This window comes from Heliangelus exortis, chromosome W (genome assembly GCF_036169615.1).
Source record: "Heliangelus exortis chromosome W, bHelExo1.hap1, whole genome shotgun sequence".
Taxonomy (NCBI): domain Eukaryota; kingdom Metazoa; phylum Chordata; class Aves; order Apodiformes; family Trochilidae; genus Heliangelus; species Heliangelus exortis.
The window spans coordinates 12224806-12249322 of NC_092453.1; the positions used below are offsets into that span (position 1 = coordinate 12224806).

The 24517-nt window shown below is 45.9% G+C and overlaps 1 protein-coding gene across 1 annotated transcript in view; it reads right to left on the reverse strand.

Moving 5' to 3' along the window:
- Positions 1-24517, reverse strand: part of LOC139789247 (netrin receptor DCC-like) — a 97084-nt gene that overhangs the window by 43412 nt on the left and 29155 nt on the right. The window contains exons 5-6 of the mRNA XM_071729748.1: positions 24318-24456; positions 16406-16455 (exon numbers count right to left, since the gene is read on the reverse strand). Of these exons, the coding sequence (XP_071585849.1) occupies positions 16406-16455; positions 24318-24456 (189 nt within the window). The remainder of the gene's footprint in view (positions 1-16405; positions 16456-24317; positions 24457-24517) is intronic.

The window sequence follows — 24517 nt, forward strand, 5'->3', positions numbered from 1 at the left end:
CCTCATCCACAAGGATAGAGCTGGAAAAAATCAGGGATAAGCCCCAGCTGCCCCAAAGGGTGCAGGGATTTGATGAAAACCCCCAAATACCTGAATTTGGGGCTCCAATAACTCTAATTTCAGCCTGGAATAAAGATGATTTGAGACCACATCTAAGCAAAAACTCCTCAATCTACAACAGCTTCATTGCACTCATGGTTTTTCTCAGCTACTAAACTAAAATATTCCATGAAAATGTCCAAAATGTCACAAGACACCAGGGCCAGTAAAAAAAAAAAATAAAAATTAAGAGGATTCACTTGTCAGCTTCCAAGAAATTCCATTATATTACTTTTTCCTAACACTGAATTTCTCCATCATTTAGGGCCCTCTGTACCCAACATTTTAGACTCTCAAATATTGGGCTGAATGAAAAATTGTTTCAGAAAATTCCCACCCCATGCAGAAAAACAGGATTCCCAGGGATGAATTTAAGACTATCCCACAAGCCCTCTAACAAAACCTGTTTCCTAAGAACAAATCCAGCTGGTAATGAATTTAAGGTTATGAAATGCAGCTCGTGGCATCCATCCATCCATCCATCCATCCATCCATCCATCCATCCCTCCATATATCCCTTCATCCCTCCATCCCTCCCTCCATCCATTCCTCCATCCACCCATCCCTCCATCCATCCATCCCTCCACCCATTCTTCCCTCCCTCCATCCCCCCATCCATCCCTCCCTCACTTTCAGTACACCCCTGACTCCTTTTCAGAAAGAACTTTATAAACCTCTACATCTCCCTCCACAAATGAGAAGCACATAAAGTTTCATCCCTCACTTTCCCCCCACAATAACACTAAAGAAACCTAAAGACAGCTCTTAAAATAAACCTTATTCCTGGGTAAATTTCCCTTAAAGACCTTGCAGGTACTTTAGTTGCCTGTCTTCAAATAATAAAATCAGGTTTTACGGGCACAGGAGGAGCTGTGCTGATATCCCACATGACACTCCAACATCCCACCCAACTATTGGGAAAACCCCAGCACTTAAACACCTTCCCAGGACAACAGGGAGAGGGGGAAAAGAGGCTGAGGAGGGGGAAATTAAACCCAAACTCAGCAAATACACAGCTGGGACCAGAGGACTCCTCCCAACATTTATTTTGGAGGAGAAACCAGGACCCAAAACTCTGCTAATTCACCAGAAGACTTGGTTACCCCAAGGGACAAATTCCCACCACCTCCTCCCCAACAGCCAGGTTGAGGCAACTCAGAAATTCCCTCACCAAAATTGCCAAAAAAATCTCCCTGCCAAGTTGATTCCTCATTTATTTCATTATTATGACCACAGATGACAATTTTCTGCTTTTAAAAGCCAAATGGAAAAATTCTCTTTAATGCTGGCAATTCCAGCACCACAACATCAAGAGAATAAACCACGTTTTGCCTTGCCCTACCCAACCTTTTCCCATCATTTGAGTATGGGAAATACCATAGAATCACAGAATCACAGAATCGTCTGGGTTGGAAGGGACCTCAGAGCTCATCAAGTCCAAGCCTTGATCCACTCCCCCCGTGGTTCCCAGCCCATGGCACTGAGTGCCACATCCAGGCTCTTTGGAAATATCTCCAGGGCTGGAGAATCCACCCCTTCCCTGGGCAGCCCATTCCAAGGTCTGATCACAAATTCTTTCTCATGTGCAACCTAAACCTCCCCTGGCACAACTTGAGACCTCTTGTGCCCTCTTGTCTTGCTGAGAGTTGCCTGGGAAAAGAGCCCAACCCCCCCCTGGCTCCAACCTCCTTTCAGGGAGTTGGAGAGAGTGATGAGGTCTCCCCTGAGCCTCCTCTTCTCCAGCCTCAACACCCCCAGCTCCCTCAGCCCTTCCTCACAGGAATTCTGCTGGATCCCTTCCCAGCCTCCTTGCTCTTCTCTGGACCTGCTCCAGCACCTCAAGCTCCTTCCTCAGCTGAGCTGAGGGGCCCAGAACTGGACACAGGACTCAAGCTGTGGCCTCCCCAGGGCTGAGCACAGGGGCAGAATCCCTTCCCTGGACCTGCTGGCCACGCTGTTCCTGAGCCAGCCCAGGATGCCATTGGCCTTCTTGGCCACCTGGGCACACTGCTGCCTCCTCTTCAGCTTCCTGGCAATCCAGACTCCCAGCTCCCTTTCTGCCACTCTCTGCCCAGCCTGGAGCTCCCCAGGGGGTTCTTGTGGCCAAAGGGCAGGACCCGGCCCTTGGAATCTTGAACCTCATCCCCTTGGGATCAGCCCAACTCTCCAGTCTCTCCAGGTCCCTCTGCAGAGCCCTCCTGCCTTCCAGCTGATCCACACTCCCCCCAGCTTAGTGTCAGCTGTGAATTTGCTGCTGATGGACTCAATCCCCTCATCTAAATCCTCACTAAAGATATTAAACAGCACTGGGCCCAACACTGATCCCTGGGAGACACCACTAGTGACCGGCCGCCATTTTGATGCAGCCCCGTTCAGCACCACTCTCTGGGCCCGGCCCTCCAGCCAGTTCCTAACCCAGCACAGAGTGCTCCTGCCTGATCCATGGGCTGGCAGCTTTTCCAGGAGAATCCTATGGGAGATGGTGTCAAAGGCCTTGCTGAAGTCCAGGTAGATCCACAGCCTTCCCCCCAGCTAAGTGTCTTGCTGGCCATGGGGCTGATGGTGCTCGGCGTCCTCCTTGGCACCTTCGTCGCCCGTGTGGCCTGCAATGGGCACGGGCCATGATCCAGGGCAGTGAGATGCTCAGCGCCATCGTCCGTGTCGTGGGGGGTGGCAGTGGGCTCAGGGTGGTGTCCCTGGGTGGGCACCATTTGTCAGGAAGAGCCCAATGGGCAATACTTGGATGATATTCATCTGCCTGTTGTCCGTTGCGCTCTTCCTGACAAAACCCAAAGCTTTCCGTGTTTCCCTCAATGGTTGTTAACACCCTTCCTATCAACCAGACTGCTGTGGGGATAAAACTTGGCTCCCAGAGCTGCTTTTGAGTGCTGAGCATAACAATTTGCTCTTGGCTCCATCACCATCTCCAGAGAGTTCTGTATCACTGCTGCTCTGTAGGTTCTTTAGTATCCTGATGGGGATTTCAACACCCAGAAAGGGTCCAAAAGAGGCCATAAAGATCAGCAGGATGCCTTTAATTAACAGAGCTGCTCCATCAAGCTCCAGTAATTGCATTGCAATCACATGGGAAAAGCTAAGGACACATCTATCCCTCCTCTTATTTTCCCTGTGTTAATTAACCGGCTGGTGCTGTGGTCTTCATGTCAAAAAAGCCCCAACAGATCAATATTTACCAGATGACTTCATTTGGTGTCTGCTGATAGAAACCAATTTATCAGGGCACCTAAGGGTGTTTTCAAGGCCAGCTCAGGAAAATACAACCTGTATTCCATATTCTACACCAGCTGCAGAAGGAAACCTACTTGAAGCAAACCCACAGAGGTTCTCATTTATGGCCCAGGACCTCCAGCAAGGTATATAGCATGTCATAAAAAACCTGGGAAATCTGGGAAATCTAGCAGAGGTGCAGTGGAGTTATTTAAAAGCAAATCTACTCAGGAGTTCCAGTGGCTCAAGAGCTGCTTCTGAAAGAAATGCAAACTTCCTGGCAGCCCCCAGCCTTGTTCAAAGGCAGCCTAGGGAGCAGGATATGTGCTGCCATTCATTAATGCCTACTTGAGAACCAGCAGCAAAGCCCAGGCATGCTCTTCCCCTTCTGTGCTTCACTGAAGGCAGACAAAAGAGCAAGAAATAATTACAGCCTGGAGAGGAGGTTCTTACCTGCAGAGATCACTGCCTCTCCATCCCTTTTCAGCTCATTTTATGCCACTGAGCTAAGGTTACACACACCACGTCTCTGGTGTCTCTCATCACGACTGCATTTAGGCCCCAAAATGAAAAATTAAAACCTTGTAAAGTGGATTATTTGTTTCTCATCAGCAGATTGTTAACATGAGCAGGGGCTGCTGGCTGGAAATGAAATCCAGATGCATAAAACCCCTGAGCAGAGATGATTCACCAAACTGTCAGCAGGGATTTTACACAAGCCCACGTGTTGCAGAGGGTGGATAATTGTGGCTTTCCAATAAATAAATAAACCACAAGCTGGAATGACTGCTCACTTGAGTGTTTGATGGCTTTTCCTCTTTCTAATTTTGCTCACAGGCTTTCAGTCCTTCTACCTCTATCAGGCTGGGTTGGACTCATGCACTGGTGACCAGCAGAGTGCTCAAAAATGGCTCCAAAGAGGATTTTTGAACAGACCTTGAGCCAAGAACAGTGTGCATTAGACAGAACTCCTTTTTTTTACTCAGCCCATTTACCCTGAGTCCTTTTTATTTAGTGGATAAGCCCCAAAGTCATAAATCCTATGGGAATGGTGTCCAAAGCTTTCCTGAAGTCCAGGTAGAGCACATCCACAGCCTTCCCCTCATCCCCCAGGCAGTCACCTGATGATAAAAGGAGCTCAGGTTGGTCAGACAGGACCTGCCCTTCCTAACCCCGTGCTGGCTGGGTCTGATCCCTTGCCCATCCTGCAGGAGCTGGGTGATTACACTGAGGATGAGCTGTTCCATAACCCTGCCAGGCACTGAGGTCAGGCTGACAGGCCTGGAGTTTTCCAGGTTCTCCTTCCGGCCCTTTTTGTGGATTGGCGTGACATTCGCCAACTTCCAATCATCTGGGGATGTCCCCAGTGAGCCAGGACTGTTGGGAGATGACAGAGAGAGGCTTGGCGAGCTCTTCTGCCAGCTCTCTCACCACCCTTGGGTGTATCAAATATCCCTCATTTTATCCTGGTATATGGGATGTGCTTTTTTTTTTTTTTTTTTTTTGCCTGCAAAACCAAATCAAATTATTGAGCTTCTACCACCCAACAATTAATTCCTTACCAAAAGGGGAGGGGAAGGAGCCAGCTCCATCGCCCCAGCCAAGAGCCCAGCCCCAGACAAGAGATGCTTGTCACCATCTTTCTAAAATTGCTCAAAACAGCTGAATCAGCCCAAATTCCAGCTGAGAACCTCAGAATTCCACACGAGCAGCCAAGGGGGAAGGAGAGAACATTTTTCCTCCTTGTTTTCTACTGGACCAGCAAAACAAAGCTGTAACATAATCACAAAACCTGGTAGGGAAAGTGGGCTGGAAATAGAGCCATAAAGCACAGAGCTTCTGCCAGCAGACAGAAGCCCAAAACCTCTGCATAACAACTCTCCCTAATTACATTTCTCCTCTGGAATGCCAAAATCAATAGGGAATTAATGGGGGGGAGATATTTAGCCAGAGCAGGGCACCCTGGAGCTGAGCAGGAAAAGTGTTGGAAGTCCCTAAGTGTGCCACTGAAGGAGTCCTGGCCACCCCATTCAAGAGGAATTAAAGGCAGGTGTCACATCAAGGTGACAACCAAGGTCATCACTTGAGCAGCTGGGAAAAAAGCCCTCTCCTGAGAAAAGAATTCCAGACTGGAAGGGTTGGAAGGACCTCAAAGGTCATCAAATTGGATGTGTGAGATGGAAGGAGGGAGTTAGGGATATTTTCTGGAATAATTTCACTTAAAGACATCTGCAGACAGAATCAGACTCACAGGAAAATGATTCATCTGAATATTTAAGATTCTTGGCTGTGTCCTGTCCCAGGTTTCCCAGAGAAGCTGTGGATGCTCCATCCCTGGCAGTGTCTCAGGAGAGGTTGGATGGGGCTGCTGGGAGGTGTCCCTGCCCATGGAAAGGGCTTGGGAATGGATATTTTTTCAGCTCCCTTCCAACCCAAACTATTCTCTGAAAATTGGAGCCCTGTGTCCTTAAGCCTGCTCAGAAACTGCTGCTGAAGTTTGATATTTTCTGTCTTTAGGTCTTCTCCAAAGTTCTCCAAGGATACTGGGAATGCTGCTCTGGCTTTTCCCTCTTGGCAGACAGCTGAAATGGGCAAAGTGCCTTGGTTCCAGAAAAAATGCCTTGGAAAAAAGCCTGGGCTCCAGATTTACCACTGCTACCAGTGGTACCCAACCCTTAATTTCAAAGAATCATGGAATCACCAAATGGTTTGGGTGGGAAGGGACCTTTCAGGGCCATCCAGTCCAACCCCTGGGATATCTCCAACTGGATCAGGTTACTCAGAGCCCTGGAATGACCTGGAATGGTTCCAGGGATGAGGCATCTCCCACCTCTCTGGGCAACCTGGACCAGCATCTCACCACCCTCAGCATAAAACATTTTTATATTTAGTCTGAATGTCTTTAACTAAAACCCATCAGCCCTTGTCCTATCACTCCAGGCTCTGCTAAAAACTGTCCCCATCCTTCTCCTAAACCCCCTTCAAGTATTGAAAAGCCTCAAAAAGTCCAAGTGCATCCCTTCCCCCTGACCCAAAAAGGATCCAGGTCCAGAGGGTGAGATGTTCTGGACATCTCTTTGAAGGGAGGTACCAAGTTTTTGAAGGGAAAGTTGACCCTTCTGGGGGAGTTTATCAAAAGCTGCCTGCTAGATTACACCATCAAATTGAAATAATTCAGGATTTCTTCCCCTAAATAAAGATTTTAGAAGATTATACTCATTTCTCCCACAGTCCTGCTGAATAAGAGACTGCATTATTTTTATTTTAAACAAGGTCACTCAAGGCCACCAATTTTACTTCCTGGGCTTTAGCCAAAGAAATCTCCATAAACAGATGTGATTATATATAAAAAAATGATATTAATTTGCACGTTATGCGTTCCCCTTTCCAGAAAAAAACCCCACAGGGCCTCCTATAAAAGTAGCATGGGAAGGGAGGGCAATTCAGCCCTGACCACCAGTTTTGATTTTTAAGCAAACAGGGATGAAAGGAAAACCTTGCCCTCTAAATTAGGGTAAGAAATTCTATATTACATCTGAAATACCCCTAATTATTTCTTCTTCTGTTTATTTGTTGATTGAATGAGCAACAACCTAGCAGAGGAGAACACCCTGGGATGCTGGGAAGCTCTCAAAGCTCTTCTGATGCTCAATTAGAGATTTTTGGGGGGGTTGGGAAAGAGCTTGAAGCTTTCCAGCTCCAACCTTTAGCTCAGCACTGCCATGGGGACCACAAAACCATCAGCACCCCAACTGCCCAAGGAGCTCTTGGGGTGATGCTGGCTGCAGGATGGGATGGTGAGGACAGGAAAAAATGCTTTGGGAGCTTCTGTTCTGGAAAGAATAAAGCAATCCTGTCCAGCCAGGACTGCAAAGCTGGAAGGGGATGGGGAGAGCATGGAGCTGAGGGATCCTATTCCATTGGGCTGAATAATACCATAAAAAAATGGGATTTCTTCATTCTCCCACTTGGAAGGTGAAAATCTGCTTAGGGAAGGAGAGGCTGAGCAACCTGAGGCTGCTTTTCTAGGGCTTGGCAAGAGAGGAAAGGAAAAGGAATTCTGAAATCCCCTAAATTAAAGGCTAACAACTTTTTTGGGGGGGATGCCCTCCTTCTGAAATACATTTCCAGAGTTTCAGGGAGGTTCCTGTTTCACTGACACCACCACTGAGAGCACCCATCCAGCAGTTTGGGGCCCTTTAATTCCTGTTTCTTAACCTTCCAGCTTGCAGTCATTTCCCTTGGCTCTCCAAGTGGGCACAACACCCTCAGATCATTCCAAAAAAGAGCACATCAAGCTGTGACCCTCCCAAAGAAATTCTCAGAATCTCTGTGACCTCAGAAATTCTCAGCCTGAATTTCCTGCCCTAAAGCTGGAGCAGCATTGGATGCCAAAAGCAAGAGGATGCTCATTTTTAATTCTCCCTTCAGCTGGAAGAGTTCTGTTACTCTCTTTCACAACCTTTTTTTTTTTTTTTTCATTATTATTTAATTGCAAGATGTTCCTCGCTCAAAACAATTCCAGAAAAGGCATTAGAGCACAGAGGGCTAAACAACAAAACCCCAAAGTGGAATCAAAACCTCCCAGTGCTGCAAAATTAAACCAGATCCAAGGAGAATTTAAGATGAGCAAATGATTTACACTTAGGAAGAGTAATTTCTCTCCCTGCCTGCTCACAAACCTCTCATTTCCTCCAAATCACTCAAGAAATCAGAACAAAACCCCTGTTCCTTCATGATTCCCAATTTAAAGGTTGATGGAAATTCCCTCTAAAGTCACCTAGGATTTATCTGCTTCTTACTGGGCAAGGATGGAGGCTCCTTAATGGTGACAACTTGGTTGGGGACACTTCCTACCAGTCAATATCTCTGGTCCAGAGGCTCTGAAATATCACAAAAAGATGGTGCCAACCCCAGGGCTGTGCTAGGAAGAGTGAACCACTCCTCAGAGGGTGGTAAATATAAATAAATTTTTTACTATGATTATTAATATTATTAGCACTCTGTAGGCTAACACCATTCTAATTCAAATTGTAACAGGGGTCAGAAAAAACCAACAAAATATTGTCAAGATTTTACATAATTTCCAAATTCAAGAGGACCTTCTCAGCCTCCCAGTTTTGGGAAAAGAAATCAGGGCACTGCCATAAAGAGATGGAACCAGTCCATGGAATTAAGATGTTTCTCCAAAACCAGCTGGGATTAAAACACAACCCAAGTTCTGAACTTACAGAACCACTGAATGGTTTGGGTGGGAAGGGACCTTTCAAGGCCCTGATCCCCAAAAATCCATGTTCTGCATGGCAGGACTAGCATCATGCCAGTAGTTTTCAAGGCACAGATTTATAAAGGAATAAAACTGTTTACCCCCAACCCATCAAATGAAGAAGAAATCTATTTAGGCACCGATTTGCACTGCTTTGGTTGTTCTGATGAGGAATTCTTTTGTCAGTCTGAGGGCCTAATTGCAAAAGGAGAAGGATCTCTTGAGGAAAAGGAAATATTAAAACACCCCAATGATGAGCAGCATCCCCACACCTCTCCTGGCAGGGACAGGGGCATCCCTGCCAACCTACTCGTGGGGTTTGAAGGATTTCTGACAAGACAGAGACCCTCCTGAAGCCAAAATTTCACCTGGGGGGATCTGAAGCCTCCTGCACCTCTGTGGAGCCAAGAGCAGAACCAGAGCTGACAACTTCACACCCCTGGAGGAGCCTGAGACAGACTGGAGAGTGGCCAGGAAAGCCTGAAAACTCTTTATTGCCTCACTATTTTTCTCAGCTAACACTTTTTCTGCTCCTTTCTCATTATTTTTCTCAGGTATCATTTTTTTTTCCTTTTTTTTTTTTTTTTTTTTCCCAGCCCAAGCAGTTACCAGCTAAGTGAACGTTTTACAACACCAAGAAATGGGCAAACCCTGCTCAAGGCTGGAGTTTTACTGACCCTGTAAATATTAGAGCTGGAAGAACCCCATCATTCAGTGGCTCCCAGGAAATATTGCAGGTCAAAAAGACTTTTTCCAGCTGGAAAAGCAGCTTTACCATGTATTAAATCCTCTCTTTTCACTTTGGATGGAGCCTGTGATGGCCAAGCACCCACAGGTAAAAATGACTTTTTAGCACCAGCCTGAAGCCAAAATCAACTTTTCACCTCTTGGGATTATTAGAAGCCTCATAAAAGAAATAAAAACCTAAATACTGCTGCATCCATTTCAAGCTAAAACCCAAATTTACTGTGACCAGACCCACTGCCCTGTATATGTCTTATGCCTAAGGGAGAGTTTTCAGCCACATACAACTGCATGAAAATAGCTGTATGCAGTCCCTTACCACAGGTGAAACCTCTATCTTTATTAATAAACTCTATTTTTATTGATAAGCTCTATTTTTATTGATAAGCTATTTTTATTGATAAAAATTCAAATTGATTTTTGGCATCTAAGGAAAACCGCCGGGTTCCTTTTTGTAGTATCCTGAAACTTTTTTTTTTTTTTTTTTTTTGCTATTAATCACAGGACTGCAGAATGGCTTGGAAAGGACCTTTAAAGGTCATCTAGTCCAACCTAGAAGTTAACTCTAATCTTTGGCATACATTTTTGGGGTTTTTTTCCCTAATATTTAGTGCCTTCTTCATTCCGCAACTCTCCGCTCCATCTACTCCACGGATTTATCATTAAAATATAACCCCCTAAAATAAAAAATAAAGATGCTGTGCACTCTTAGCTTGCAAACCAGCTTCCTCCTAGGTCCAAAAGTTGCATGTGAGGAAATATAATGTATAATAACCCTGAATAATTAATAACACTGCTCAGTGGGATGGCTGGGAGTGCAGCTGCCCCAGGGCTGGTCCAGCATCACCTGGATGGATGCCTTGGGCTGCCTCATGGCAGGGACAGCTGCCTAAATCCATGCTAAATGGCAACTTTAATGCTATTTTCCTGCTCTCAGGCTTCTAGGAAGAATATTTAGAATCTTTTCCAGTAGCCTGGATGGCTTTGATACCATTAAAATCCCTCTGCCAGGTTTCACTTGAGAGCTTTTTGGGTTTTTTTCCACCTTGGAAGGGATATTGGTGCTTTCACCTGGTAGCTTTGCTTCCTCTCAAAGATAAGTAGAAATCCTCTTGTCCAGAGCATGGAAAACCCAATCCCAGCAGCTTCTTCCACTTGGCTTTGGGATGGAGGCACCTAGGAGAAAGTCAGAGCAGCCCATCCCTCCTGACCTTGTCTTTCTCCTTCCCTGGCTTTTTTTTAATTTCTCACAGTGATACCCAGGACCATCTAGCTCTACTAATCAGTGTCATAGCTCATTAATTTGCTTTATTGGTCTCTGGGTAAACCTCTCATGCTACTCAGTTCAGAACCTGCTGAGTCTTTATCATTAAGAAATAAGTGCCCAGAGCTCTGACTCCATGTGTTGCCTGGCTGCATGAAGTGGCTTAATAGCAGCCCTAAATTTCTCTTAAATGGAAAGGTGGCCAGAGCATTCATCACCTTGAACAAGGTTTAATCAAATCCCAGAACATAATGAAGCTGTCTGGGTCTGACACCAGAACCTTTGAGGCTTTCCCCAGACTCAGCAGCGAGGGGTCAGGGGTGGGCGAGACCTTTAAAAGAGCCACAAAAAAAAAAAAAAAAAAAAAAAAAAAAAAAAAAATTCACCCTGCTATTCAAGGGGAAGAAGCTCCTCAAATAATCTCCTTCAAAGTGTGATGCACTTGGAAGTGCACAATTAAAAAGCTTTCTTGCTTCCCACCCCTCTCCCAGCAGGATTAGTTCAAGGGTTATTTCCCCAAACACCTCTGAGGGATGCACATCATTAAAAGGGAGAAGCCAGAGGTATTGGGCTACAAGCTAGCAGCAAATTTTCTCCTTTTAAAGGTTAAGCTCAAGGCTTGTTGCACTTTTTTCCTCTAAGTAATAGATTTAAAGGTTAAAAAGGCCTCTCTCTCTCTTCAGCCTTGCCCATAGGTAACATATTTAAAGGTTACACACATTGTTTCTGGAGGCTGCATCTCTATGCAGCAGTGACAGAGTTTGCTTTTTGGGGTTTTTTTAATCTATCAATTCCTTTAGGAGGAACCCAGTCACAATTCCCATCTTTTCCTACAGCCACAACATTTGGGCCCATCTGAAAGCTTCAATCTCCACACTTTGCTTTACAACTCCTAATTAAAAGAAACAACCACGTTGCTCACACTTTACAAACACCATAACTACACCCAGCTCAACCACCCTGCTGCTCCTCCAGCCTGGCCACGAAGATACAATCCAACAATTCCCGAAATCAAGCTCAGGGTTATCCTGAGGAACCATTTCTTCCAAGGTTCTCCTGGACCTTGTGATGCTCCTGGAGTCCCCATCCCTGCTGGTGCCATTCTTGGAGATGTTTCACTACACATAAACACCTCATCCAGCAGTGATTTTCCCAGGATATCACACTTGGAAAAAGCTTCTAGAGCCTCACTTATTCTGTCTTTAAAATGGCTTTAACTGCTCCTACCAGCAAGCTGACCAAGTGCTGGGCCTTGGGGTCCAGGATGGGTTCTGCTCCCAACGAGTCCATGGCTGGAAAATTTGGCACCCAACAAAACTGGAGCTGAAGGATGGGGTTGGAGCTTTGGGGACCTGAGCTGGGAGGTTGGGAGGAGGCCCAGAGAAAGTCCCCAGCAGCTCCATCAGTTGGGTGGGAGACACCTCCTCTGTCTTGGGTGGGATTCCCACCCAGCCAGCTGCTTGCTTAGACAGTTTTGATAAAAATAGAATACAATTAGATTAGAATTAATAGAGGGTAGAGTCAGAAAAAAGTAGGAAGAGAGCAGAATTAGAGTAGAATTAGAACTAGAGTAGAATTAAAAATAGGGTAAAAGCAGAAATAAAGCAGAAGCAGAAATAGAAAGAGAGTAGAATGAGAACCAGAGTAGAATTTGCATTATTTTCAGCTGGAAGGGACCTCCAGCAATCATCTCATCCAACTTCAGGCCTGATCCAAACTTAAAACCTCTTCTCCACCACTGCCAGGCTTGGGGCATCCACAGCCTCCTCCAGGAACCCTGTTCCAAGGTGTGGTTAAAACCCAAAAAGGTTCCTAATGTCCAACCTGAGCATCCTAAACTCTGCTTATCCATAATATCCAATATTTCCCATTTCACCCACATGTGATGAAAGCTGCTGAAAATCTATCTCCCCAGCTTTAAAAGCAGCATTTGCTCTGGATATTATTTCATAAAAAAGGGTCCAAGCCTTCCTCAGCCTCCAGCAGGGATGAGGTACAGCTCAGCAAGGATTCCTCTGAAGGTTTAGGATGCATTTCAGGTCTGGTGAGGAGCAATTAGGGCAAATTTTAAGCAGCTGAGCTAAATGCAGCCTGACAGGATGCTTCATCTCTTTGGCTGTGCTGGAATCTCCCAGGCAGGGCAAAGCTGCCTCCAGACCCAGATGTCAAGCAAGGAAGAAACAAACCAATAAAAAAAAAAAAAAAAAAAAGGACTTTTTTTTTTTTTGAAGTAGAACATCTGGCTCCTGCACACCTCATGTCTGTCACAGAGTCCCAAGGCAAGTCCCAGGTCTGCATCTTATAAAAGAAATCAATGCAGGGACCAATTATGGAGAGGGAGGAAAAGAATCTTAATCAGGTTTTGCTTTGACAGCCTAAAAATCATAAATTTTTTGTCCTACAGACTGCCAAAGAGTTTGGAGATGGCTTTGATTGGGAGCCTGCTAAATGTTCTCCAGCTTGGTGACAGATTTAACTCCTGAGGAGTCACAGAAGCAAGGAAAAAACCTTGGAGATCATCAAATCCAACCTTTAACCCAGCCCTGCCAAGGCCACCACTGCCCCATGGCCCTCAGCACCACATCTCCAGAGATTTGGAAGCCTTCCAGGAATGATGGGGACATCAGCCACTTGTCCCCAAACCCCCTGCCAGGACTCTTGTGCAAGGGGCATCAATCCCCCAAGGAAAAGTTTCCCAGGATCAGAGAAAAGCAGAGATGGAGTTTGGGAGCACAGCTTGGGATTGCAGGGGGACTGGGAGGCTAAAACCCAGAATATGGAAGGGGAAGGAATAGGGGAATAGGATTGGGGAATGGAATTGGGAATGGACTGGGAAAAGAAGTGGGGAGGGAAGTGGGAAAAGGAAAAAGAATGGAAATAGGTAAAGGAGAAGGAACAGAAGAGGTAGTAGAGAGAACCAAAGAACTCTTCACACCTCCCTCTCTACAACCTGACACACAATTTCTCTTCATTTTTTGGTTATTTTGTTGTTTTTGTTGTTTTACAGCCTCTAAATCAGAGCTTCTGGTTAGAATTATCAAATATCAGGTTGGAAGAGACCTCAAGGATCATCTGGGCCAACCCTAGGGTAGTTTAGGATCTAAAATTCAGATTTAGCTTAGGATCTAAAATGCACATTTAGCTTAGGATCTAAAAGAGCAACATAGAGACCTCCAAATTTGAAACTTCTGACCCGTGACAATTCCCACCTGAGTGTTTAAAGCCCTCTTTAGAAAAATACCATTTATTTTGACATGGGATATAGAGAACAGCCAAAATATGGATTCACACCTGCAGAACCTCCCAAACTTCTCCAGGAATGGTGGAGGAGTCCCTGCTTTTTGTTTGGCTTCAGTCCTTCTGCTTTAAAATTTATTTTTCTTTCTTTTTTCTTCTGTATCTGCTTATAAGGTCCTTGAAGCTGAGTTTTCCATTATATTTGGATATTCAGCAGACAATGAAACACCAGTTCTGACACCAGCCAGGATGCTGGTGGCCTTCTTGGCCACCTGGGCACCCCCTGGCTCTTCTTCTGTCACCCCAGCTCCTTTCCTCTGGGCACTTCCCAGCCCCAAGCCTGGGGTTGGGGTCACCCAAGTGCAGGTTGAACACTGTGTTTTACACTGAAAACTCTTTTTTAGGAGCTGGATTTCTGTGGCAATCCTCCCTCTTATCCATCCTGAGCTGAGCCAGCTCTCCAGTCACACACCACCATCAATATTAAGCAATAATCATGATAATAGTAATTCATATCAAGCATCTCCTATTAACTTGGCCATCTCTGCTCTCTTATTAAATTCATAGATCTGCCAGCACCCCAGAAAAATAGCATGGAGAGAGAAATCTTATTAAACCCCAGCTAAAATTTTTAACAATTCTGCAAAGAGCCAAGCCCTGCTCTGCACTTCTGCTCCAACCCTGGGTTATTTACATACTGCTACATTTTATTATTTGCTTGGCTTTAATCAGTTGGTGAATTAGAAGGGTTGCATCAAATTAATTCTGACTGCTGCCAAGCCAGAAGAAAAGCAGGAATGGGATTTAAAAGAGGCTGGGGAAATACAATATTCTGGGTTGTTGGAGCCTTTCACAAGGATGGGAAAGGTCACCCAGCTCAGAGGTGCCTCAACCACTTGGACTTGCACCCAAGACCTTTTGGGACGTGGTCTTTGAAGCTAAATCTGCTGGAAATATTTATTTTTTAATGCCTTAAGTCTAGTTCATTTCTCTGTTGTTCCAAATGACCTAAATATTTTGAATTTTTTGAATTTTGAGCTTTGAATTCAGGGGGTGCATCTTTATTTTTAGGTGCATATGGATTTTCCCACGTCCCAAAAGAGTCCCCAAATGGTTCCACATCTCTTTTTCCTTCTGATAAAGCTCCCCAGTTCATGCAGACACACTGAAAATAACCTTTAGACAGTTATTACATCAAATATGGTGCCAGCCTGAGAGCTGCAACTGCTCCTCTCCATCTCCAAATCAATATCCCACCAAAATTTCCAACATCTGTGCTGAGGAACATCCTGATGAGCACAGCTGATGGTGGAGAGGTGAGATTTACACCCAGCCCATCCTCTCTTACTCCATCCCTACCAACCACCTCTATCTGGATGTCCCAAGAACACAATTCCACATCTGAGGGCAGCAGGAGTATCTTTTGTTTGCTCTTTTCTCTTTTAAATCTAAATGACCACCACGGAAAGGTCACAAACCATGAGCTCTCTGACATTTTATCATCAGAGTAAGGAAGGAGAAAAGAAGCACCAAGGGTTGGAACAAGATATGCCAAGACATCAGTGCCCTTTGGGAAGGGGGAGTTGAAGAGTAACTGGAGCTGGGTGCACTAAAAAAATGAAGGAAAATCACAATATACATTTGATGTCATGAAAATGAGCAGAGGAAGAAAAAAATCATACTGACAGGTGTTCCCAGCAGATCAGCAGATCAGGGATTAAAAAAAAGGTCCTTAAACTGCAGTTTATCATTGTCCTGCTTGGGGTTCCTACCCTAGGTGACTGTACAAAAAGAAAGCTACAAAGATCCAAGGGGACATCCTGATGTGATGCTACTGGTGGGCTTTTTGGGTGCCTTTCTTTCCTGCTGGGAAGTCTGAGGGTTTTCTGGGTCCAAAGGGAACTATCAGTGAGAAGAGCTACAAAACAAGAGCCCATGCAGTTGTACTAAATGGCAGGAATGGATGAAAAGAGGAGAAATAATCACCAAAAAAATCAGAATGTATTCAGAAAGATCACATAAGAAGAATAATCACATAATTAACAAATGTTATGGAAAACATTATGAGATATTATCACTCCCTTAATCAGCAATACGTTTTTAAAGAAGGAAAATACCAGATTCAAGAGAAAAAAATGCATCTTTCAGGAAAAAAAAAGGTATTTTTTAGAACAAGCAAGAGGAGAACAGCCCCACGTGGCACGTACAACAACCTCCCACTAAAATATTCCTTCTCCTCTCCCCCAGGACCAGCTCTGCTCCTCATTATTCCCTGAGATTGTTCCATTTAATCAAAGTGCAGTTAGGTTTATTGCAGATGTTAATCTGCAATCAGGGACCAGTTTCTGCTTGTTCACCTCCACTCAAGTGATCCCACAGCTGCCAAAGCCTCTCCGGAGAGATCACTGCTTCTCTCTACAGCATTTTTTTTTTTTTTTTTTGAGGGGGGTGTTCAGGGCTTCTTTTAACCTTCTGCAAGGGGTAGATTGGGTCTCCTTGTATAGGCAAAAGGTACAAAAAGCAGGAATATCAAGACAAATACCCAGGATTGCTGGGGTAGGACTTACCCTGGAGTTCACCACTTCCAAGGAGACGTTCTGAGGCGTCGCGCTGGGCACTGGAAAGGGAAGCAGAGGAAAAAGAAATTGGAAATATTGCCCTGAGTGGCCAAGGCAGCAAAGGTTACATCAAATATTTCTCTTCTGGGAAAGCAAAAAAAAAAAAAAAAGAGTGCAGCTTGTAAGAGGAGTTTAGAATCTGCTCACAGCTAATCCAGGTGGCACTTCAGAGGGCCCCTAAGGAGAGGGAAAACAAACTCATCTGTTCTCTTCTTCCCAGGTTTGAGAGACCTATTAGTAAGACTTTTAAAGAGCCCATCAGCAGGCTCCCTACAGCTCCTTGAATGCAGGCATTTGTTCCAAAATTGGGCAGAAATAAACAAGGATCTGCCACAATTTCCTTGGGTTTATTTATTAAAGCACCTTGCACAACACTCATCAGACACAGCACAGGGCTGAGTGGCACCAATGCACCTCTTTTTTTTTGGTCACAAAGAGGGGAGGGAGAAAACTGTCTTTAGATCCTGCTTTTAAAGAAAAAAAACATTTCATAGGATCACAGAATGCTTTGGAAGGGACCTTAAAGATCAAGATCCAAACCCCCTGCATGGCCAAGGCTACTTCCCACCAGAGCAGGTTGCCAAAGGCTTCATCCAACTGCCCTTTAGCACTTCCATTTCCCATTAAGGCTCTGCCTGTCCTGCAGATTTTAATTTCTACCTCATTTTATACTGATAACCTGGGTTAGATTCCTTGTGCAAAATATACTTCAGTCCTTAGAGAACTATTCATGGTGTGACAAAGATTGCTCAGGAGGCATCAATGAGAAGGTCTGGCACCCCTAGCTTGAAATAAACCAAATGTTTCTGCCTCAAGGAGCTTTTTTTTCTGCTTTAAAAGTCCCTTTAATCTCCCACTTGCTGTGACTATAATCATCAGGAAAACCTGTATGGCACAGATGGATTTATCCCAGCCTGCCAGCTCCTTCCTCATAAAGAATTGGGCTCGCAGTGCTGAGTCCCAGCCAAAGCTCAGCATCTGCCTGGCTGACCTGGCCAACTTTTTCCTGACAGATCCCTGTTTTCCACTCTACCTCTGGCTATATAATTCCAACAGGCTCCTGCAACAAGGGTTGAAATGTCTATTCCTCCAGCTGATGGGAAATATTAATTCAGGCACTGAGGAGCTGAGAGCTTTACAAATGAGTTGCTGGTTGGTGATGCATCAACTTGCCTGCCATCAACCTCAAGCTTTTCTTTTTTTTCCTGCCAGGGAAATATTGCCAGCCTGGGCTGCTGAGCAGCTGAAAAGCAGAGATGTACTTAATACTTACAGGAAGGTGGCCCTGGATTTGGGAAGGAGGGGCTGGAAAAGGTGAATACTCAATTTAAGAGATGTTTGGGAAGTGATGCAGCAGGGAAAATGGAGAAAAAATAATTTTTTAGTGTACAAGCACAACTGTAACTAGTTACAGCAGGGTTTTTTAAACACAGGACATTCTGTGGAAAAAAAAAAAAAAATCCTGGGCAAAATTATTTTTGGTGCAGTTGTCCACACATTCTGCTTCAGCAAAGAGCTACAAGAATGATCTGAGAGCTGAAACACCTTAGAGACCAAATGAATTAAGGTGATTTCAACAAGTGCAGGGTTAAGAAGTGCTTGGATGGTGTTATCTGAGTGGTAAAAAGGACTTCTGGAAGGAGAGGTTCATTTAATTCACTTCCCTGGCAGTGGTGGATGGGGCTTGGAGCAACCAGGGCTGGTGGGAGGTGTCCCTGGCCATGGCAGCTCAGCTTTAAGGTCCCTTCCAAGCCAAAATATTCCAAGATTTTCCAGGCTGCTGTCTGTATTGTCTCTTTTAGATACTCTATATTGTTGCGTGAGACGAATCTCGCCGTGGGCGCGAGCTCGGTTCGCGAACAGAGTCAGTCGAGCTAGTGTTGGTTCGGGTTAGTATCAGGAGCTAACTTCGATCCGCCAGGCTCTGGAATCCGCTCCGGAACCACACCCTACCGAACCCGGGCATGCGCATCTGGGCCAGCCCCAGCTGGGCACAGGCGGGGCGGGCACCGTCCGGGCACCTGCTGCCTACATTTCCCCCCCCCTTTTTTTTTTTTTTTTTTTTTTTTTTTTAAATTTTTATGGGGAAAAGATGACAAATACGCAAAAATCTTAGCTGCGTGGTGCCTCGTTGTTCAGAGCCGGTGGTACTGGTCTGCAGGGAGAGGTTGGTGAAGACGACGAAGCTGCAGAAGCTGAGGGCCAAGGGCATCACCTGCGAAGCCTGCAGGCTCTTGGGGGAGAAGGCGCCGAAAGCCTGGCACAGATAAAGGCCGAGCCAGATGATGGCGAAGTGCACCAGGGTGAGGCTGAGGTTGGGGAAGCCCAGCCGCACGTACAGCCACTTTGGTTGAGGGGCTGCTTTTTTCTCTGCAGCCTTCCGTGGGGCCGGGGGCGGCGGCGGGGGTAACTCTCCGCGGCAGCCGGAGGTGCTGCAAGCCGCGGTTTCCGCCCCATCATTTTCCGGTGTTTCGACTTCCTCCAGGGGTGGCGCCAACGGGGTCACGGCCGGCGTTCTCTCGGGCTCCCCCCCCTCGGAGGGTGGTGCCGAGGGGGTCACGGTTGGCGCTCTCTCGGGCTCCTCCCCCTCGAAGGGGGGTGCCGAGGGGGTCGCAGCAGGCATTTCCTTCGGGGGAAATGCCTTGGTCTTTTGAAATGGAGCCGCGGCGGTGGCAATTGCCACTTCTATTTCGGCTTTCATAACAGCTAATAGATTGCAAACGACTCGCCAGGTGTTGTCCACACCAATAATGTCGCCGTTGGTCTCCTTATAGTGGAGACTTGCCAGCAGATTATACACCTCCCCCCAGAGGTCCCAGGCGGTCTCAGGACCCGGGTAGCGGAGGGGTTCCTGCCTTTCCGCCTGGGCTACAATCTGCTCGGCAACGGCGGTGCCGGTAGGTTTGCTTGCATAGGATCCCATCATCGGTTTTACTGATGTCGATGTCGAAGAGAAGAAAAGGTTTCTCTTACCCGAATCTTTCGGGGTATCGAACGGTCTGTGGAGAAGGGTCACTTTCGGACGAAACGCTCGGGGAGACGGTTTAGACCGAAATTGCTGCCCGCATTCTCCACCAGATGTTGCGTGAGACGAATCTCGCCGTGGGCGCGAGCTCGGTTTGCGAACAGAGTCAGTCGAGCTAGTGTTGGTTCGGGTCAGTATCAGGGAGCTAACTTCGATCCGCCAGGCTCTGGAATCCGCTCCGGAACCACACCCTACCGAACCCGGGCATGTGCATCTGGGCCAGCCCCAGCTGGGCACAGGCGGGGCGGGCACCGTCCTGGCACCTGCTGCCTACACTATTTTGTCCAGAGAAGCTGCCAGCTGGGACAGATGGAGAAGAACAACCTGGCTCAAGCTTAACCCAAGCTGCATCTACAGCAAACCACCTCTGACCTGAACATTTAGGACTCCCTAAATAATGTAACAGGAACTAAAATGATAAGAAAAACCCTGTGCAGCCATTAAATGAAAAGATGGCAGCAAATCATATAAATGATACTTCCCCCAGACTATTTTAAGCAGTGTGGGTCAGGCAGCTCCTCTGCTGGGCTCTGTCTGCTCACATCTGTGTTCAATACACAAATCCCCAAAGCCCAGCACTTTGCAGGATTCTATTTAATTCAGTCAGAACTGAGTCATTTGTCAGTGCTAATAAGGAAATAATATTTTAACTACAGGATACAACAGAGCAAAAGTAACAACAGCTAAACAGGACGGTGCCCTGGGTAGTGAAATCCCATGTTAATATTGTCCAAGAAGGTTCTGTGGGTCATAAAAGGGAAAAAAAAAATAACCCCCCCTGCTTTTGATACAAAAGAATCTGAAAACTCAGATTATAGGGATGCAAAGGTTCAGCAAAGTGAGCAACAAGGAATTCCAGAGATTCACTGTTGGGAATATCCAGGGGAAGCAACCCACCAGTTCCTGGAGAGAGCAGCTGAGTCTCTAGGCTGTTTGGTTAATCCTTGGATTTGAAGATTTGTGCTCAAGGAAGACACAAAACCAACCTCAGGTCCTGCATTTTATCCCCCCAGCTCTGCCCTTCCATGTCCAGGCTGGGGGACAGAAGCATCCTCAGCCCAGGGACTCCAGATCTGCTCCCAGCTCTGCCCCAACCTCCTGGGGCTCCACACACCAAGTGCTTCACCATTTTTTCTCTATCCAGAGGAGCAGCTTTAGAAGCTCATTGGTTTCTCTAGGTCAGAGACAATTTTTTAGTTGTTTCCATGCTCCCTACGACAGCACCAAGGTGACGTAAGGCAGCAGCAGGCAGGACAGGAACCACTCCATCTCCCTCAGTGCTGAGGACATGGCACTGCTCACATTCCCCTCAGCTTGAAAAACCCCCAAAAACTGTCTCCAGGATGTAGTTTCAAGGGAAAAAAAGAAAAATAAGATATTTTTGGATATTTCTGAATGAGCTGGGGCTGCCTAATGCTAGGTGACCCAGCTTTGGCAGGGTGCTGATCTCCAGAGGTCTCTTCCAAGCTTTAATATTCTCTGATTCCATGAAAAACCTGTTCTTGAAAATATTTGCTCTGGGTTGTGAGCAAGGCAGAGGCTCCTCAGAGCCTCAGTGTAGAGAAAACCACAAGTCCTCAGGTGTTGCTGATAATGAACTGGGAGCTTAGGCCCAGCTGTGCCCAATAATTAGGGCCTGCCCCAGCCAGAAATGGGCGGGGCTGAAGGGCAAAATAAAAGGCATGCTCCCAGAAGCAGAAAGGGAAGAGATGAAGATGCCTGAGGAGAGGGACCACAAGAGATCTCTGGAGAAGAGCTGTGTCCCCCAAAGAAAGGCTCGCTGCAACACCTCAGTTTCTCTAAAATTCCTCTTTTCTTCCCCCTTTTGTGGGCAGCAAAGGCTCATCATGAGTATTACCCAGTGCCACCTTCAAACCTCAGCCCTTTCAAGTCTGATTTCTACTACTAATTATTCCTCTCCCAGACAAACTTCTCCAAGTTATGATTTTTTTTTCCTAATTTGTCTATTATTTTGATTATTTCTCTTGCCTGAGCACTTGGCAGTTGGGTTGCACACGTGAACACCACTCCCTCCTCCTCTTTTTTTTCCAGATCTTCAATCAAAACAAGAAATAAGCAGCCAACTCAAGCTTTTCCAAAGCAAGGCTGGGTGCCTTTTATTCCTTTTTACTCTTTACTCAAGGAGATGCTTTGCATTTCCAAGTCCCTGATTTAATATCTCTGGGGTCACATTAAGATCAGAGCAAACCCAACACCAGCAAGATCACAATTACTTCCTCCAGGGCTGTATCTTCATCAAATAAAAAAAAAAAAAAAATAGATGCTCAGGAGCTAGAAAAGGTGGTCAGGGACCTCTGCTCAAGGAGGAGGGGTTGCAACCCAAAAACCAGAGCAGGGCATCCTGGGGAGATGCTGAAGGTGCTGGCAGGAGATGCAGGAACAAAACCTGCCCCAAACTGGAAGTGTCTGTGGGCAACTCCACAATTTTATCCCTCACCAAGAAACCAGAAAGGATTAAATGGATTAAAAAGTCTCTTTTACTGAGCATTCTGCTAGCAGAGGGACCTTAACCCTGGGAAAGGTCTTGAACTTGCTACCATAAAAGAAGAAACTGCAGAAAGTTTTGGTGCTGCAGATTTGCTCTCTCTATTCTTCCTTTCCTTGGAGATGGGACTGATGCCACCTTCACCAGGCTTGGCCACTGGTACCAGAAGCCCCAAAATAAGAAGATCCTTGAAGGAATTAATTATTCTTTGACACCTTCACCAAAAAAAACCACACCAGAGGATGTCTGGGAAGTCCACACCCAACTACTTGCAACACCCTTTGCCTTGAAGAGGAGGAAAAATAAACATCACTTTTTTCCAGATTCCCCAAACAAGGGCACCCACAACCATTCCTGATTTTTGGAATAGTCTCATGCCAGCAGTGGTTTGTGTTTGCAGACATCTGGACCACTCATTGAGGGTCTTTGCAGACTGATGAACCCCAATCCTTCCCTTTCTCAGCTTGGGTGACATTTGCAACCCAAGTGGAGTTCAGAGCCAGAGATCTCCATGGGGTGAATTCAATCTGCATACATTATGCAAAATCCTCATTTGCACTTATTTTCCCTCATTTGCACTTATTTTCCTTTTGTTTTGAGAATGATAAACGTGATTTAATTTATTCTGCCAAGATCCAGAGTAGGAGGGAAAACTGAATTTTCTGGGGAGACATAAACAGCACTTAAAAACCTATTCAGAGGTGTCAAATGTAAAAATCTTGGTCTCCTGGGTGAACCCCATGGAAGATAAAACCAGGAATAACACAGATTAAACCAATTCTGAGGCTCAGCAGCCTCCTTGCTTGGGGTTCCTGCCCCCTCCAAGCTGTTTTTTTAAGAGGTTTATTTATGAGGGTCTTCATCCAGGTGCTTATTTAGTTCTGAATCAAATGTAGGACAAGCTCCTGGCTGCAGTTTCTCCTTTTCAGACCATGCTTCCTCCACCACTGCTCCTCCAGAGGTCATGGAATCATGGAACAATTTAGGTTGGAAGAGATCACCCAGTCCAACCATTAACCCAGCACTGCCAAGCCACCACTGCCCCATCATGGGGACTCCAGCCCTGCCCTGGGCAGCCTGGCCCAGGTCCTGACATCCCTTTTTTGGGTCAAAAAGACTGGGGTGGATGTGAGGCAGGAGCATTGCTTCCATAGGGAATGTCACCAAGCCAGGGGTGACCCAAGGACACCTGCAGAAAGGCTCTAAATCCTTCAAGAGCTTCTCCAGCACACAACTCCACACCCTGATTTGCACCAGGATCTACCCAGCTTCTACTAACCCTTGATTATTTTTGATAAATTGATATTTTACTTGAGGAGGTGAAGCATTCAGAAGCAACTGGGCTATCAAGCTGGATAAAAAATTGCCATTCTTAACCTCCTCCTCATTTTCAACCTTTTTTTGTTAGAATACCAAGGGAGAGTTAACAGCTTCATAATCAAAACAGAGAAATATTTGTAAATATAAAGGGATAAATCTGGCTCTCCACTGCATTTCCATTGAATGCTTTGGCTCTTTCATGGAAAGGAACTCCATGGAAACTTTGGCTCCATGGAAAGGAACAATGGTGAAATTTTTAGGTGACCCAGATGCCTCTGCCTGGGTGTTGGGCTCTGTTTTTGAACATCCTCCTTAGCACAGGTCGCTTACTAAACTTCTGAGGAGAGAAAATCCCAGCAAGTTGAAGCCTACAGCAACACATTTCTTGTCTACTCTTTGATTTTCTGCCCTCATGGCAAAGGAAATCATTTTTCCCCATGAAAATGACCTTCAATCAGTGATCCCAACCCAGACCAGGGCCACCTTCACTCCTGTATCTTGCTCTATTAACCTGAATGAAAAACTTGTCCCATTTTTTATCAGAAGGGAAACTAACTACTCATAAATCTCATTTTAAAAGGTGAGAAGAGACTTCCTGTGTTATTTTTAAACAAAAAGTTGTAGTGGAAAAATGTCCCTTTGGCTGCAGGGCTCGCTCGGCCAGGGGCTGGAGCATTCCTGAAGCATCTGGTGTGGTTGCTGCTTTATGAACTCTCACTAAGCCCACTAAAAGAACTTTTTCCTTCATTTTTCTCATTTTTTAACTATTTATATCTTGAGTGACCCCAATGCTTTTATTTTTGTCTTAGTCAGGTGCATGGATCAAGCTCAGAGACTTCAAGAGAAGCCCCACATGTGGCGCTACCAGACCCCACTTCCCAAGCTAGAACAAAATCCCATTTATCCCATCTCATCCTTCCCCGTCTTCCAAAATATGGTAGTGGAAGAACAAGCCTGATGTTTGCACCTGACAGCCCCAACCTGCCCACCCTGGGGTCCCTCCAACTCACCATCTGAAAGGGTGGTGACCACCACCTCCTCGGTGGAGACGCCGGGGCCGTAGCGGTTGTAGGCGAGGAAACGCAGGGTGTACTCTGTGAACTTCTTCAGCCCTTCCAGGTGGTAGGACAGGCCCTCCACCTCCACGTTCTGCCAGAAAAGAAGATGACAAATCAAAGGAAAAAGGGTCAGCCAGTGGGAAATGTGACAA